At 44.7% G+C, this 16,943-nt stretch overlaps 1 protein-coding gene across 1 annotated transcript in view; it reads right to left on the reverse strand.

Annotated features, from left to right (window-relative positions):
* The window catches only part of LOC125445681 (probable glutamate receptor), a 32,269-nt gene extending 19,961 nt beyond the window's left edge, over positions 1-12,308 (reverse strand). The window contains exons 1-3 of the mRNA XM_048518911.1: positions 12,160-12,308; positions 6,563-6,670; positions 1,568-1,596 (exon numbers count right to left, since the gene is read on the reverse strand). Coding sequence (XP_048374868.1) covers positions 1,568-1,596; positions 6,563-6,635 — 102 coding nt within the window. The 5' untranslated portion in view covers positions 6,636-6,670; positions 12,160-12,308. The remainder of the gene's footprint in view (positions 1-1,567; positions 1,597-6,562; positions 6,671-12,159) is intronic.
* Between the last annotated feature and the right edge of the window lie 4,635 nt (positions 12,309-16,943).

Here is a 16,943-nt window from a genome sequence, read left to right on the forward strand (position 1 = left end):
TTTTGTTTCTAGAAATCAAAAGAAATATACTTTCCTTAAACAAGGAACTTTACCATATTTCTAAAACATGTTTTTAAAACAGCCCAACAGGGATAATTATCCCATTTTCTACCTTTGCTAAACAGCCACATAGGAAACAACAGGACTTTATGATTTTTGGACCTAATGGGATTTCTAACGGGAAAGCAGACCCAATTAGTAACTCCCTCTTGGCACACACAAATAATTAGTAACCCACTCTTGGGAACTGGTGAGAACCTGCTGGATCCCACCTCTGCCCCTAACCCTTCTCCCCTCCCTCATCCTTGGCTCTTCGTTGTTCCCCTAATTAAATGTGACCATCTCAGCTTAACTCATGTTGCCAACACAAGCCAGTCTAATAGAAACTGCTTTCGGAAATCACATTGGCTGTTCTTCAGTGAATGAGTTATTTCCAAATGATCCATTTGCGTGGCAAAGGGGAAACAGCTGGAAGCCAATTAAGGCCCCATTAAGGAATAGCTTCCAGGAGGTACAGAAGGAAGCAAGGACAGACAGACAGATAGACGGACAGGGCAAGAGAGAGGTATTTCTTTTTCATATTCATTTATAGTATACGCTGATTTTTATCATCCAGTTTTGGGTGCTCCTTTTAAGATGCACTTCTGTTGTACTTGTGCATATTGTGTGTGTTTTCCATGCAATTTATATCAATTTTATGCAAAAGCATTGTGCATCTTCTATGTATGTACGGGACAAGGCTTATTGGCCGACAAATAACTTCCCCAAAGGCATGCATTTTATGGGAATCACACACACAGCAACACACAATTATGGGAAACACTTGGGGCGAGAAAACACAGAAGAAGAAGAAGAAGAAGAAGAAGAAGAAGAAGAAGAAGAAGAAGAAGAAGAAGAAGAAGAAGAAGAAGAAGAAGAAGAAGAAGAAGGAGGAGGAGGAGGAGGAGGAGGAGGAGGAGGAGGAAGAGGAAGAGGAAGAGGAAGAGGAATTTGGATTTATACCCCACAAGGTCCTTTCCCTTTCTCTCCCCACAACAGACACTTTGTGAGAGTTCTGAGAGAACTGTGAATAGCCCAAGGTCACCCAGCAGGAAAGGAGGAGTGCGGAAACACATCTGGTTCACCAGATAAGCCTCCCCCACTCAGGTGGAGGAGTGGGGAATCAAACCCTGGTTCTCCAGATTAGAATTCACCTGTTCTTAACCACTATACCATGCTGGCTCTCAGTGTTAACACACCTGCCGGATCAGACCAGTGGCCCATCTAGGGCAGTGTCTTCTTTCACCCAGTGGCCATTATAGAAAACGAGAATGCAGGACTAGATGGACCATTGGTCTGATCCAGCAGAGCTCTTATGTTCTTATGAAACATAGGTGAAATGTGCAGGGCTTATGAAGGTAAGTTATTTTTTCCCACTGCCCCCCAATTGTTCTTTTGACTTTTCTTGTTCTGGTTATTGGTGTACCCCACTTTTCTGTCTCCTATGTTGGCTCACCAATAGACATTACCAATCCAAAATTAATTGTCACTCCAGACTCAACAAGTTTGCCAGAAGAGAGATGTGTACCTTGCTAGAATCCCCGGTCTCTGTAGCATCTGAAAAAAGAAACATCAGCGCATTACTAAAACTCTGCAAACACTGTTGTGTGGTCACTCTCATACAATTCCCAGGTTTTATAGCATTGTATAGTGGTTAGAGTCAAAACTAGGATCCAGGAGCCCCTGGTTTGAATTCACACTCTGCTATGGACACTCATTGACCTAGTCACTTTCTCTCTCCATCCAACCTACCTCACAGGAATGTTGTGCAAATAAATACAGAGGAGGAGAGAATAAAGTTGTAAGCTGCTTTGGATCCCCATTGAAGAGAAAAGCTGTGGATAAACATTGAAACCAATAAATAAAATAGATAAAAATATTTCTGCTCCAGAAGACCTTTGGCTGGATTGATTACTAATTGTTGAAGACTCCATGTCCATCTCTTTTGTTGCGTGGGTGTTTTTATTGTGGCCTGTGTGATTATATTTTAATCTTTATTTTTTTGTAATTGCTAAGAGCAGGGAGCTTAGACAGGGCTGGACTAAATTAAATCGTCTTTTTTCAATTCCTGCAATCTCTCCTGAAGTTGAGACGCAGTCATACATCTTTGGGCTACCTATAGCAACCTCTGTTTTTTTCTTTCTGGAAAACGGGGTTGGTGTGTGTTTGTCGAGGGGAATCGAAATATCAGCTCAGCAGAAACATGAGGAGGAAATTCCAGGATCTTGGCTGACAGAAATCTCTTTCTCTCTCTCTCTTTTTATACTGTTTATTAAAAAAAAAAGTTCATCAATTTTGCCTCTTCTGTCTTGGGCTAAACTCTATATTATCCCTCAACAAAAGGGGCTTTTACCCTCTCCATAGCAGCTCTCCATGGGAGCCGGAGGACGTCTCAAAAGAACATTCTTGTTCCCTTTCAACGTCTCCTCGTTCAAGCCAGCAGGAGTTCCCTCGGCCTCTTTTTTAAAGTCCTGTGCGGGAGCCTTGGAAAGGAACAAGTGGTTTTATTGAAGACTTTGCCACCCCCACCCTGAAGCACAGTACGGGGGGGCTGCTCAAAGCACCATTGTGGGAGATTAAGCTTTTTCTTCAAAAAAGACACACCACCCCCCATTCTCCTGAAAGGAGCCGTAAATAATCAAGCGGTAGCCGTGGTCCAAGGTTCGTGACAGCGACATTTGTACGGCACCCAAATCTTTTTTGTCCGGCTCCCCGAACAAGTGGTGTGAAGAAAGAGGCCACGAGGGGTGATAACAACCATGGATGGTTTGGCGGATGAGGCTGAAATCCCAAACAGGTCTGGAGGTCTCAGGTGGGAAACGCCGCCCCTGGGCCAAGCCACAACGTTGACGACACAAATTGGCCGTGCAGTGTCACGGAACGTGGCTGGTGGGGGAGATCCTGCGTGGAGGCATTCGCTCCCAGTTGTTTGAGGCCAAGGTGGGGAAAACCTCACTGTGTGATTTCACTCTTCACAGAGGTCTTTGGTTTCCCTGCAGAATTTTGTGACTATATAATATGACTATTATAAGACAGGTAGGATCAAGTTCAGTAGCACCTCACAAGATTCTCAGGGTATAAACTCCCCTAAAAAACTTGGATTTTCGAAAGCTTTAACCCTGAAAATCTTGTCAATCTCTAAGGTGTTGTTTGGGATTACCTGAGTTGGGAACTACCTGGAAAGGGGAGGGACGTCAGTTGGGTACAATGCCAATAGAGTCAACCTTCCAAAGCAGACATTTTCTCCAAGTGAATTGATCTCTGTCACCTGGAGATCTGTTGTAATCTTAGGAGATCTCCAGAGTCCAGACACCGCTTGGATGTCGGCAACCTTAATGCTATTGGTCTTGAAATGAACTGTTCTACTAAAAGAAGAAGAGTTTTGAATTTATGCCCCACTTTTCTCTCCTGTAAGGAGTCTCAAAGCAGTTTACAAACTCCTCTCCCTTCCTCTCCCCACAACAGGCTCCTTGTGAGGTGAGGTGAGGCTTAGAGAGTTCTGAGAGAACTGGGACTAGCCCAAGGTCACCCAGCAGGTTTCTTATGGAGGGGAAACAAATCTGTTTCACCAGATTAGAATCCTTTACTCGTGTGAAGGAGTGGGGAAATCAAACCTGGTTCTCCAGATCAGAGTCCATCACTTCTAAACACGACTACTCCCTGCTGGCTCTCTACTACAGACCAAAGCAGCTATCCTCTGAAACCGTCCCTATGGGGTTCTGTGGGAAAAACAAGATGAAAATGGGGGGAACAGCAGGAAATAAGCAGTTGAAAGGAACTTTTCTTCAGAAAGCCTGGCTGATCCAGCAGACAAAGGACCATTTGACATAATTTTTTTAAAAAATCAGAAGTTCCGGATTCTTCCCTCCCCATCATTCTGCGTCTGTCGCATTCTTTCGTATTCCAAACAAATAATTCTTTAGAACCTTTTTTGTTCAAAGATCGAATCCCAGTTTGCCTTATTCCGTCCGGACATCAGATACTTTGCAGTTGGTTTCAGGAGGAAGCTCCCAATCAGCTGTTGAGGGTTTTCTGGGCTGGGGCCCCGCGGTCCAGTAGTTTTTTCTCCCGCATCTATGGCTGGCATCTTCAGAGGCATGTCATGCTAAGGCCCCTTCCGCACATGCAGAATAATGCACTTTCAATCCACGTTCACAATAGTTTGCAAGTGGGTTTTGCTATTCCGCACAGTCAGAGGTGCAAAATCCTGGTGCAAAATCTGAGCCCCCCCCCCCCCGTATGAGCGGCTGCCCTCTCCCACCGTAACCAAACAACAAAAGGAGGAGGGGGATGGGGGCGATCCCCCCCAACATGGCTAAATGGCTGCAGCCCAGGGACATTTGACCTCATATGTTAAGAACATAAGAACATAAGAACAAGCCAGCTGGATCAGACCAGAGTCCATCTAGCCCAGCTCTCTGCTACTCGCAGTGGCCCACCAGGTGCCTTTGGGAGCTCACAGGCAGGATGCGAAAGCAATGGCCTTCTGCGGCTGTTGCTCCCGAGCACCTGGACTGTTAAGGCATTTGCAATCTCAGATCAAGGAGGATCAAGATTGGTAGCCATAAATCGACTTCTCCTGGGTGGTACGCTGCTGTGCACAGTAAAATCCAGCTGCAAAGTGCATTGAAAGTGCATTATTCTGTATGTGCGGAAGGGGAGTATCACAGGCTTTGGGGACCTTTCTAGCATCGTTCCGCCCACTTCTGACACCGAGTAGTACGCCTGTTGCATGCTTAATAACACCAGAGGGGTGCACAGAGCCATCACCAAGACGATAAGCCCTGGCTGAATAACTCCTGGTTTCCTCCCTCCACGCCGTGGCAATCTTCCAACATTCCCTTTCCTGGGCAGAAAATCTTGGCACCGGCCATTCATCAAAACAGCAAGACTTGTTGTTTTCTGATTTTAGAACAGCCATGGCCTCTGGGGTGAGGGAGGAAAGGAATGGAGGGAGGGCGAGGAACTTCTCCATAGGGGGGAAAATTGCATGTTAAGTTTCAAGAACTTCCACAGCACAAGGGGAACAAAGCAAGCATCTGGGTTCAAGGCCGGTTAAGCAAGCCCAGCTGGAACTTCCGATTCTGACTCCCTTTTCACAGAGCAAACATGGCAGATTAAAAAAGAAATATAAATCAATAGTGCAAATTAGCAACAGCAGAAATTTCTCCAGGACCATAGCTTTCTGAGCTGTGAGGAAAATATCTTTTGTCAACCTCTCAACTGCCAGGAAAACAGTCTAATCTTTGCAAAACCTAAGCTGAAATATATTGCCTTGAAACGTGGAGAAACCGTTTAGCCTTCATGGCCTTGAATGGATCGATCTTCCAGGCATTTGTCTAATTCCTTAGGTAGCCCCCTAAGGCCCCTCCCGCACATGCAGAATAACGCACTTTCAATCCACTTCCACAATGGTTTGCAAGTGGATGTTGCTCTTCCGCACAGCTGCAAAGTGCATTGAAAGTGGATTGGAAGTGCATCATTCTGCATGTGCGGAAGGGGCCTCAGCCACCGCTACATCACATGGCTAAAAGTTCCATAAGGTACCTGTGAGTTGTGTTGAGTTGTCTTTTCTGTTCTGCACCCTAAATTTACTGCTAATTGACTTCTCCACCATTTTTTACTTGCAGGGAGATTTCTCCATATATTCAAAATCCCCTGCCTGCCCTCTAAAGTGGCAGACGTCCTGTGAACGCCCTCTTTTTTTCTGAAGCTTTTGAGCTGGTATGCCAGATCAAACCAATATCCATCTGAGCCCAATATTTCATTGTCAGTAGCTGCTACCTAGATGCGCCCAAGAAGCTAGTAAGCAAGGCATGATGGAAAAAAGACCTCCCTTGTTTTTTGCCTCCAGTATTGGATACTAACAGATACACTGCCTCTCAGCATGGAGGTTCCATTTACCCGTCCTAGCTGTTGACAGCGATTTCCCCTAACTGCTTTTAAAAAACATCTGGCACTGATACCAAAGGAAGCTGGGCTGGGAAGCATGTGGCTGAAACAATGGGGTGCAGAGAGATCACAGGAAGGCTCCCCTCTTCTCATGCTCATGATGTTTTAGATTCTCTCACACTCAGGCTCATTCTGCACATGCAGAATAATGCACTTTCAAACTGCTTTCAATGCTCTTTGAAGCTGTGCGGAATGGCAAAATCCACTTGCAAACAGTTGTGAAAGTGGTTTGAAAACGCATTATTTTGCGTGTGCGGAAGGGGCCTCAGTTTGTTCCTGGCCTTGGCTGTCTCCACATCTCGTGGCAGGGAGTTCCGCAAGATGACTGAACATTCCATTGCAAAGTGCTTCCCTTTCTTAGCTGTGAATCTATTGCAGATCCGCTTCATCAGGCAACCCCCAGTTCTACCGTGCAACAAAGAGATGAATGTCCTTGAATATTTTTTTCTTTTTAAAAGAAATTGGATCTCATTTGGGTGCAGAACTGCTACACACAACTTCAAAGGAGGTGTCCAGACTGTTTTTTTATCGAAAGAGCAAATTTCAAGAGTACTGAGCTTTCCATTCTCACCTGCTTGGTTAAGTTCATCAAGCAAAAACAGCGCTGCAGCCACACAAAAGGCAACCCAGAGAGATTTATCCATTGATACAGAAATTGCTGCCACTGAGAAGGAAGCCCCTGTTGGAGAAAATGCAAAGGAAATTATACGTTGGCATTCCAGTGACTGCCATTTTAAAACACAGGTGAGGGAAGACTGCAAGTTGAATGGGGGAACCAACCAATGCCCCGGAAAGCTAGCATGCCATGGTGTGCAAGTTCCTCACTTTGAAAACGGGTAACACTTATTTGCAGTTGTATTCCTTTTATTGCTGCTGTTCTTGTAATTCTTTTGTTTTTATTGTTGGCTGTTGGACCTTTTTACATCGTTTCCATGTATTGTTTTCATATTGCTGGTCTATGGCCGTGATTAAAGTTAAGTTAGCATGCCAAGGAAAACAGTTGTGGCCTAGCATACACCCTGACTTACTGGATTTCTGCATGCAGGGAGTTTGCTTTTTTACAGATTTTTTTACAATTCTTAGGGAGTTGTAAGGGCATAAATCAAATGTTCAGTCGTGATTTCCCTGATGAACTGGAACAGTCTCAGCAAGGAAATAGCAGCTGGGATTATCCAGACAGGAGGATGGTGTTTAAAGAGGAGTTGTTGTGGCTACATATATCCACCTACTCTCTCAGCTCAGCACTTTGACTTGGGGTGTGGGGGCGGGAGGGATGCACCTCCAAAATGGGGGAAAGGAGATACCAATCTGGATTCTGATTGGAGGAAGGAATTAGAAGTCAGAGAGGTAGGAATAAGGACAAATGATAGAAATATACTAAATCATTATAATTTGGGGTACGCTTTGTGAACGCTGCCTGCAAGTGTCACACAAGAGGCAAAGAGTCCACTCCTTAGCAGAGATGTGCTCACTCCCTTTGTTCCTTTATGTTCCTGCAAAGGCAGTTTTTTAAAATAAATTTGAAAAAAATTAAAATCATGATGAAAGGAAAGGAGTTAAAGGTACGAGTAAGGAAGTGAAGGCAGGAAAACTGCACCCATGCAGTGCTGCGTAGGGTTGGTCAATACTAAAAAAATTCGGTAAAATTCGGATTTGGGTATTTTGGGGCATAAAATGATTTGTATGCCCGAATCCGAATCATAGCCGATTCGGATATGCCCGAAAATTCGGGTAAATCCGAAAAATTCGGGTCCGTTTTATTATTTTTTTGAATTTTTGGTGTTTTTACACGTTTTGGCCTGCAGGGGGTGCAATTTTAAATCTAGCAGCACTAAACTTTCAGGATATCATCTGGAGACTGTCCTGATGATTCTCCCCAAGTTTGGTGCAGTTTGGTTCAGGGGGGGCAAAGTTATTGACCCTCAAAAGGGTGCCCCATCCCCCATTGTTTCCAATGGAAGCTAACAGGAAATGGGGGCTACACTTTTGAAGGTCCATAACTTTGGACCCCCTGAACCAAACTTCACCAAACTTAGGGAGTATCATAGGGACAGTACTTGTATGATACCCTGAAATTCTGGTGACAGTAGCTCTAAAACTGCACCCCTCATAGTCACCCAAAAATTTCCCCAGATTCTGTGCTCTGTAGTGGCTGGCTGGCTCCATTGCAGCCAATGGGAAATTTCTGTGGGAGGGCTGTGGAGTGCACATTTCTCATGGTAAACCCACAAAACTTTCAGGGTGTCTTCAGGAGAGTCTCTTCACGACACCATCCAGGTTTGGTGACCGTTGCTTCAAGGGGTTCAATGTTATGGGTAGGGTCCATCTCCCACTGCCCCCATAAGCAAAGTTCCTCAAACCTGGATGGTGTCATCCAAAGACTCTCCTGAAGATACCCTGAACATTTTGTGACTGTACCTTGATAAATGTGCACAGCCCTCCACCAGAAATTCCCCATTGACAGCAATGCAGAAGTCACTGCAGAAAAAAGAATCTTGTGCAAATTGTTGGGCGTGCCTGCAGATGCGCATTTTTAGACAACTCAACACTAATATATCAGGGTATCATCAGGAGACTGTCCTGATGACGCCTCCCCCAGCTTAGTGCAGTTTGGTCTAGGGGGCCAAAGTTATGGACCCTCAAAATGGTAGCCACCATCTCCTTAGCTCTCATTGGAAACAATGGGGGATAGACTGCCCCCTTTGAGGGTCCATAACTTTGGCCCCCCTAAACCAAACTGCACCAAGCGTGGGGGTGTCATCAGGACAGTCTCCTGATGATACCCTGAAATTTGGTGCCACTAGCTTTAAAAATTCCGGTTTTCATGTTTCACCGCTCCTGCACATGAAGCCTGCTGGAGTGAGTGAGCGGTGAAACACGCAAACCAGCATTTTTAAAGCTAGTGACACCAACTTTCAGGGTATCATCAGGAGACTGTCCTGATGATACAAAGTTTGGTGCAGTTTGGTTCAGGGGAGCCAAAGTTATGAACTCTCAAAGGTGTAGCCCCCATCCCCTATCAGCTACCACTGGAAACAATGGGGGATAGTTGCACCCCTTTTGAGGGTCCATACCTGAACCAAACTGCACCAAACTTGGTGGGCAACATCGGGACAGTCACCTGATGATACCCTGATAATTTGGTGCCGATACATCTCAAAATGTGTCCCCTGCAGGCACCCCCAGAAATTTGCCCAAGATTCTTTGTTCTGCAGTGACTTAGCTGTATTGCTGTCAATGGGGAATTTCTGGTAGAGGGCTGTGAGGTGCACATTTCTGAAGGTATGGTCACAAAACTTTCAGGGTATCTTCAGGAGAGTCTCTAGATGACACCATCCAGGTTTGGGGAATTTTGCTTCAGGGGGTTTAATTCTATGGGACCCAAAAAGGGTAGGGCCCATCTCCCACTGCCCCCTGAAGTAAAGTTCCCCAAACCTGGTTGGTGTCATCCAGAGACTCTCCTGAAGATACCCTGAAAGTTTTGTGGGTTTACCATGAAAAATGTGCACTCCACAGCCCTCTATCAGAAATTCCCTATTGACAGCAATGCAGCTAAGTCACTGCAGAACAAAGAATCTTGTGCAAATTTCTGGGGGTGCCTGCAGTGCATTTGTAGATGTATCGGTACCAATATTTCAGTGTATCATCAGGAGACTGTCCTGATGATACCCTCAAGGATTGGTGCAGTTTGGTTCAGGGGGGCCAGAGTTATGGACCCTCCAAGGGTAGCCCACATCTCCTTAGTTCCCATTGTAAAGAATCGGAGATAGGGAGACCCCTTTGGGGGGTCCATAACTTTAACCCCCCCTAAACTCGCTACACCAAACTTGGAGAATCATCAGGACAGTCTCCTGATATACCTTGGTGCTGATATGTTTAAAAATGCGCCCCCTGCAGGCCGAAACGTGAAAAAAACCCAAAAAATAAAAACGCAATTCGGCTGGTGATCCGAATCCCATGGATTCGGATCTGTTAGGATTCGGACAGCTCAGATTCGGCCCCTGCTCGTCCGAATCCGTCCGAATCAGTACAGATTCGGTAAAAATTCGGATTTGGACTGTCCGAATCTCCAACCCTAGTGCTGCGTATGAAATTCAGAAGAAATGCCAGGATCCGAAAGTGTATATGTTAAGTGCCATCAAGTTGCTTCCAGACTGTAGTGACCCTCTGAATTAATGACCTCCAAAACATCCTATCATTGATAGCTTTGCCCAGGACTTGTCACCTCGAGGGTGTGGCTTCCTTCAATCCATCTCATGTGGGATTTTCTTGCTGTCTTCCATTTTTCCTAGCATTATTGTCTTTTCTAGTGACTCTTGTCTTGTCATAATGTGGCTTCTGATAATCAGTTCTGAAGGCCTGTAAGATATTTTTTTGATTGAGGCCAACTGAGTGTACCATCTTGCCAGCCTCTCAATTACCAACAGGCACACTTAACAGTCCACCTTATGCCTGTCTTTTGATCCCCCCCCCTTTTCTTTCCCCATTCTCTGACTTTTTCTTGGTAAAAGGACCCTGCCAAGATCAGGAAAGGCTAGGGTGCTGTTGTCAACTGTCCACTATCGGTAAGTTTTAAGCTGAGGATTGAATACTAATTTTATGATTAAAGTCTTGTTGTATTATTTCATGTTTTAATTGTACGTTTTAACCCCCTGGAGCCTGACTTCCCTTGGGAAGAGCGGGGTGTAAACCTAACGAAATAAGAATCAAATACAAAACACATTAGGTTATATTTGGTGGTTTTAGCTTCAAAAGCGAGGAGAGGTTTGATCCCTAATTCATCCATTATGCTTGGAAACATACCAGGTCATTCAAAATCTGGGGAGAATCTTGGAGGCACCCCTCTCTTCAGGGATTACACACAATGTCCTTGCAGCCATCCCGGGGTGGCACTACACAACTCATCACCAGAAAAGGCACTTTGATTTTTTTGTAGGACTAAGGATGTGCAGACCCACCCTGAGAACAGTTACTTGCCCTATCAACACTCTTTCAGCCTTTCTCAAAACTCCTGAGAGGGTCCTCCTAAGTAGGAACCTTGAAATTCTGCATTAGAAAAATGGGATGGAAAGTATTTCATTCTAACCCAACATCCATTCTAACCCAACATTCATTCTAATCCAACAAGTATATGTATATATATGTATATGTATGTATGTATGTATATATACCCTGTTTCCCCGAATATAAGACATCCCCTGAAAATAAGACGTAGTAGAGGTTTTGCTGATGTGCAAAATATAAGGCATCCCCCAAAAGTAAGACATAGCAAAGTTTTTGTTTGGAAGCATGCCCGATGAACAGAACACAGAAAAAATCCCCTGAAAATAAGACATAGTGCATCTTTGGGAGCAAAAATTAATATAAGGCACTGTCTTATTTTCGGGGAAACACGGTATGTATATGTATGTGTGTGTGTGTGTGTGTGTGTGTGTGTATACACACACACACACTATACTGTATGCATGTGGCACTGGGATTGTTCAGGGACCTGAAAGGGCAACAAAATTGTTTAAGGAGCCACTAAATATCAAAAGGACATCTGTATTTATTACAAGTTAAAATAATCTACACTTGTAAAAGGCCCATAATAGCCTACCTTATACATACAATATTACAATTGGAATTCCTATGGAACACTTTTGTGACTCTTAAAAACAGATACCTTTTGGCCAGCTGGCCTATCTGAGAGGTTAAATGTAATACAGTAATAGAGTTTAGCTACCAGGCTACAAATTGCAATTATAATACTTTTTTTACGACTGCAACCAACTGTCTATAAACAAAACCCAGCAAAAATGGGGTGGGGGGGGAGAGGAAGGGACCAACAAATCCCAGAATTTGTGCCACACAGCCATTGGGATTGGGATACATCTCCTTTCAAGTCACTTTTCAGAGAAACCCTTGAAATATAACCTTACCCTTTTGTAATGGCTAGGTGAGAAAAAGTGGGAAAGAGTCCAAATCTACTTAGCTAGGAACAGACTGTTTTCTCAGGGGCTTAGTCTGAGAATGTTTGTTTCCACTAAGTCCACAGCAGGCTTTTTTTTTAAAATGGGGTCATAGCCAGAAAGACAGGATATTTTTTTCATGGGGCAAAAACCCAAGTCATTATCTGAGATTGGCAAGGAGAGAAAAGGAGGAAACAGACCAGAGAATCTCACTTACTGTTGGGTTTGTCCGGACAGCTCCTCTGCAGCAGCTAAAGTCACAGCAAGTAAACCCGACTGCCCAGCCAACAGCTTCTGGGGGGACTGTCTCCTGAATCAAAGGCACAGCCCCTCTTGTCCCATTCAGACTAGGAGGAGGAGGAGGGGCCTGGCTGGAGAGGGGGCTCAGAAAGGGAGGTCGCAAAAGCCGATGCTTCCGTTCCTAACAGGGAGAACATTTTGTCCTGCCCCTCGCCTGAGCAGTCACTCAGCCCCCAAATCAGACAGTGTTCATTTGTTATTCTAAAGCCCCCAGCTCCACTTCTTTTGGCACAGTAAGGGTTTTAAAACTTAGCCTTTGCCTTGACCTGCTGGATTTCTTCTGGCAGGGATCTCTCCCCAGAGGGGAGATCGTCCAGCCATACAATCTCCCCACCTGCATTCTGAAGAAACCAAGGCACAGCATGGTTGACCTGAATGGGCAAAAGCTGTAGTGTTGGGATTCCTCTGAAGTAACAGTGTGATATTTAACAAGCACATGTCACAGTTCCACAGAGAGTTCTTGGAGAGTCCTATAGTTTTCAGAGCAGCAGAGGAGGAGGTGAAGTTGGAGAGACAGCAGAATGGACTCTGGGCTCAGATGCTTCCTGAATGCTCAACGCTTCCCCATCTGTCTAGTTCAGCATTGACTCGCCTGTTAGCATCTGATCACTAGTCCCTGGACATGCAAGCCATGTTGCAATGGTTGGGGCCACTCACCTGGAGCAGTAGTAGTAGTAGTAGTAGTAGTAGTAGTAGTAGTAGTAGTAGTAGTAGTAGTAGTAGTAGTAGTAGTAGTAGTAGTAGTAGTAGTTTGGATTTATACCTCACCTTTCTCTCCTGTAAGGAGACTCAAGGTGGCTTACAAGCTCCTTTCCCTTCCTCTCCCCATGAAAGACATCATATGAGGTAGGTGGGGCTGAGAGAGTTCTGGAGAACTTCTAGCCCAAGGTCATTCAGCAGGAATGTAGGAGTGCGGAAACACATCTGTTTCACCAGATAAGCCTCTGCTACTCAGGTGGAGGAGTGGGGAATCAAACCCTGTTCTCCAGATTAGAATCTGCCTGCTCTTAACCACTACACCACACTTAAGTCTTCCTAGTAATTTTCCCCTGGGCCATGTACCCTCCCATAGCAATCCAGACTTGCCCTAGTAAACCTGGGCTCCATTTCCCACCCCTGAAAAACCTGGGCTCCACTCCATGTCCCCCCTTGGCCCACCCTCCATTTCGTTCTGTGTTTTCTGTTTGGCTTAGCTGGCACTTTGCTTCCATACAACGAGGCTCGCATTCTCTCCGTCCGGCCTTGGAGAGTTCCTTGAGGGGAGGCGAAGCTTGAGCATTTATTTATCTGCTGAATTTTGATCCTGCTTTCCAGCCAAAATTGTCACACTCTAATGCGCAGGACAATTAAAATGCAATTCCAAATGATCCTTGAGGAGGAGGCTCTCAGCTGGAGATGTGGTGCGAAAGGTCCCTGGCTGTTTCCTGATCTTCCTATGAGGGCCCTGTTGAAAGCAGCTGGTGGCTGGAAGATGGGTATGTGCAGGAAACTCTCCTAATTGCAGGCTTCTCACAGCTGCTGGGTAACTAACGACATCATCTGGGCTTTAATAAAATCTGAAAATCCAAATATGATTTCTCAACTTCTATTGAACTTTATTAGGCAGGCCCACAAGAAATAAAACACAGTGCGAAACAGAGTACAAAACAGAGCAGGGGGGAAAAAATCTACACAGTTCTTAAAGCAAACCTTGAAACCAGGACAAATCACATCAGGCCGGAAACGAAGAGGTGAAGGAGCTTCCCTGATGGTCTTATCTTGATCACCTCTAACAAAAATGCAGCTGTTTTCCCAGGTGTCCCACCGTCACTGTTATTCAGCAGGTGTATAGTCTTTATATGCTCAGAACAACCTATTTTATTCCCCAGTGCTGCGGCAAGTAATGACAGTCTAGGTAACGCTGATACGGTGCCCCCTTACTGCTCTGTGCCCTGGGCCAGTTATATCAGGGTCCCCTCATATTGAGGGGCCCCACCGTCTCTCCCCTCATGGGGGTAGGTTTTAAATTGGGGTTGGACGCCTCTTGCTCATTTATGTATTACTGCCATTCGCTGTTTTATGAGTTTTAAGTTATTTTATGGGATGGAGTCTATGTATTTATATTTTGTATGACCGCTCCTGTCTGATATTTAGATAATGTTGTTTACTGCCCGGAGCCCTTCGGGGATCGGGCGGTATATAAATGGAAGAAATAAATAAATAAAATAAATAAAATAACGCATACCTCGGACAAGAACACAAGATGTGCTCAAGGGTCTCAACCCTATCCTACGGTTAGGGTTAAGGCAAGGGCAGCGGTTCAGGCTTGCCTTAGTGTTATGTTGAGTTCTAGGGTTACGTTGAGTTCTAGACTGCGCCCTTGAACTCAACGTAACACTAAGGCAAGCCTGAGCCCCTGCCCTTGCCTTAACCCTAACCCTAATTTATTATTTTTATTTAATTTATTCAGTCAAAAATTGTTCCCAAAAAAGGAAAGAGCCCGAAACCTAAAACTGACCATCGTGCTAATATTGGACTCCGCCCTAGAACTCAACGTAACACTAAGGCAAGCCTGAGCCGCTCCCCTTGCCTTAACCCTAACTCTTATAACGGCGTTACAAATAGATCCCAAAATTGTAACAAAAAATAAATTAAATAAAAAAATTGGTTAGGGTTAGGGTTAAGGTTAAGGCAAGAGCAGGGGCTCAGGCTTGCCTTAGTGTTACGTGGAGTTCTAGGGCGCAGTCCGAGAATAGGGCTATGGTCAGTTTCACGTTTCGAGGTTTTGTTACTATTTTGGGAACAGTTTATGACGGAATAAATTAAATCAAAAAATTGGTTACGGACAGTATTGCACAGGTTCCATCTTGGAGTTGGATGTTCAACTGTTGACCCTTGAGAATGGCAGAGGGGAAAATATGATTTCTCCCATCTGCTCGGCTAAAGAGGCCAACTGGCTGATCAACCCGGCTTGTTTAGTCAGGTGTTAAAGTATTTCTAACCCAAGCAAAATCCTTCTCTCTCTCTCTTTTTAATAAAGTAAGTTATTACCATATTGATCCATAAAACCATGGATTTATTACTGGCCATTGGCAGGGGCCTAGACAGGTAAAAACTTGTTCCAGGGTGGAGCAGGGCAGCCAATCTCCTCCCTTTTATCACAACTCCTTACAGTTATTCAGCCACCAATTCTGGATGCTGGATGCTGGAAATCCTTCTTGTTGAAGTCTAACCACTGACATGAATTTGCCGGAAGGCCAGAGTGCCTTTGGGGAGTCTCCCTTGATCCAAAACTCCCCACCAGCAACATGGGGATGGAATCATCTGCCTTACAGGTAACATTATACTGTATAGCATGATAATGTGCACAAATTGAACACTTTAATAATAGTCGAATCCAAATCCTTGAGCAACCAGGGATGGCACTACTGTAGCCCCACCCTGCTGCTTCCACAGGGCTTTTTGGCAGGGGGGGGACTACTCCCACACCCTGCTAGTGAAAAGTCTTCAATTGGGCTCAATGGGCTTCCATCATCCGCAAGGGTCCACCCCCGGCTCAAATCTGATGGCTCAAATCTAGCTTTCCTTAAAAAGTGATGGAAAGATTTATTGCATGATAATTTATGTGCTTTCAACCCCATCAGCCAAAATATGGATGCTAAACGTAGTAGTCTCTGCAACTGGGGAGGCCAGAAACTTGACCTTTTGAAAAAGAACATGAAAACTGACATTCTTAGGAAGGATTATGTTTTCTTGGCCAGCGCAGAATTGTGGCACACAGACGGCCTCGAACATTCCTGACCGGCCAGCTCTCTATTTGTGATCTAAACTCACGGAACGAATGCCTTTGCCTAAAAAGAAAAAGAAATCAAACCCAATCCTGGAAACCAATTAATGTTCTCCGAGGATCCATCACAAGCTGAAAATGTTCCAAGCTTTCTACTACCATCCAGATGACTTAGATGTTTTATTTGCATTATTGATTGCCAGCTGGCTTTCCAGAGAGAGAGAGGCAAGGTGATTTGTTTCTCCAAAATAAACGAGTTAAAATATTCGTGTATACACTAGCTGCCTACCTGGAGGCAGAAACCAGTGAGTATCCAGCGTATAGTTCTTTGGATTGGACCAGGGAAGCTTTAGAAAGATCACAAACGCCCTTCTACTAATAAGATCTATTTCTTGGATTCTCGTTTTATGTATATGACAAACAAAAACGATCCGAAGCTTTTCAGGCCAAAGCTAAATGGCCGTAGACTCCGAGCTGGTGCCTCGTGAATATTAATTAGCGATGCTTTATTCCAGTGACAATACCGGACAAATCCCGACACATCATAGATTCTCTTTTAGCCATTGGCACAATCCTTCCATGAGTTGAAGGACATTCTAGGGTCATAGCAAAAGTTACAGCGACTCTTTGGTCTAGAAAAGTACTTTTAAAAAAGAACTGGAAAGTAGTGGCTAACATAGGCAATGTGGAGCACAGAAATGTTCCGTTTTAATTTTGGGACATCAGTAAAATTGATTCACATAAGCCAAGAAGATCGGCTTCACTGGAGCAGTATAAGCATTCAGTTTAGGAATCCAGGCTGGCGCCTCTCTAAAGTCTCAGATGTCAAAGATCTTGACTTCCGTGCTTTGCAAAACTTTAGCCAGCCAAGATGAATTTCTCTTGAATGACTCCAAGTGGAAGGTCGGGCCATGCAAACAGATGTGAGATAGATC

This window comes from Sphaerodactylus townsendi, linkage group LG16 (assembly GCF_021028975.2).
Source record: "Sphaerodactylus townsendi isolate TG3544 linkage group LG16, MPM_Stown_v2.3, whole genome shotgun sequence".
Lineage (NCBI taxonomy): Eukaryota > Metazoa > Chordata > Lepidosauria > Squamata > Sphaerodactylidae > Sphaerodactylus > Sphaerodactylus townsendi.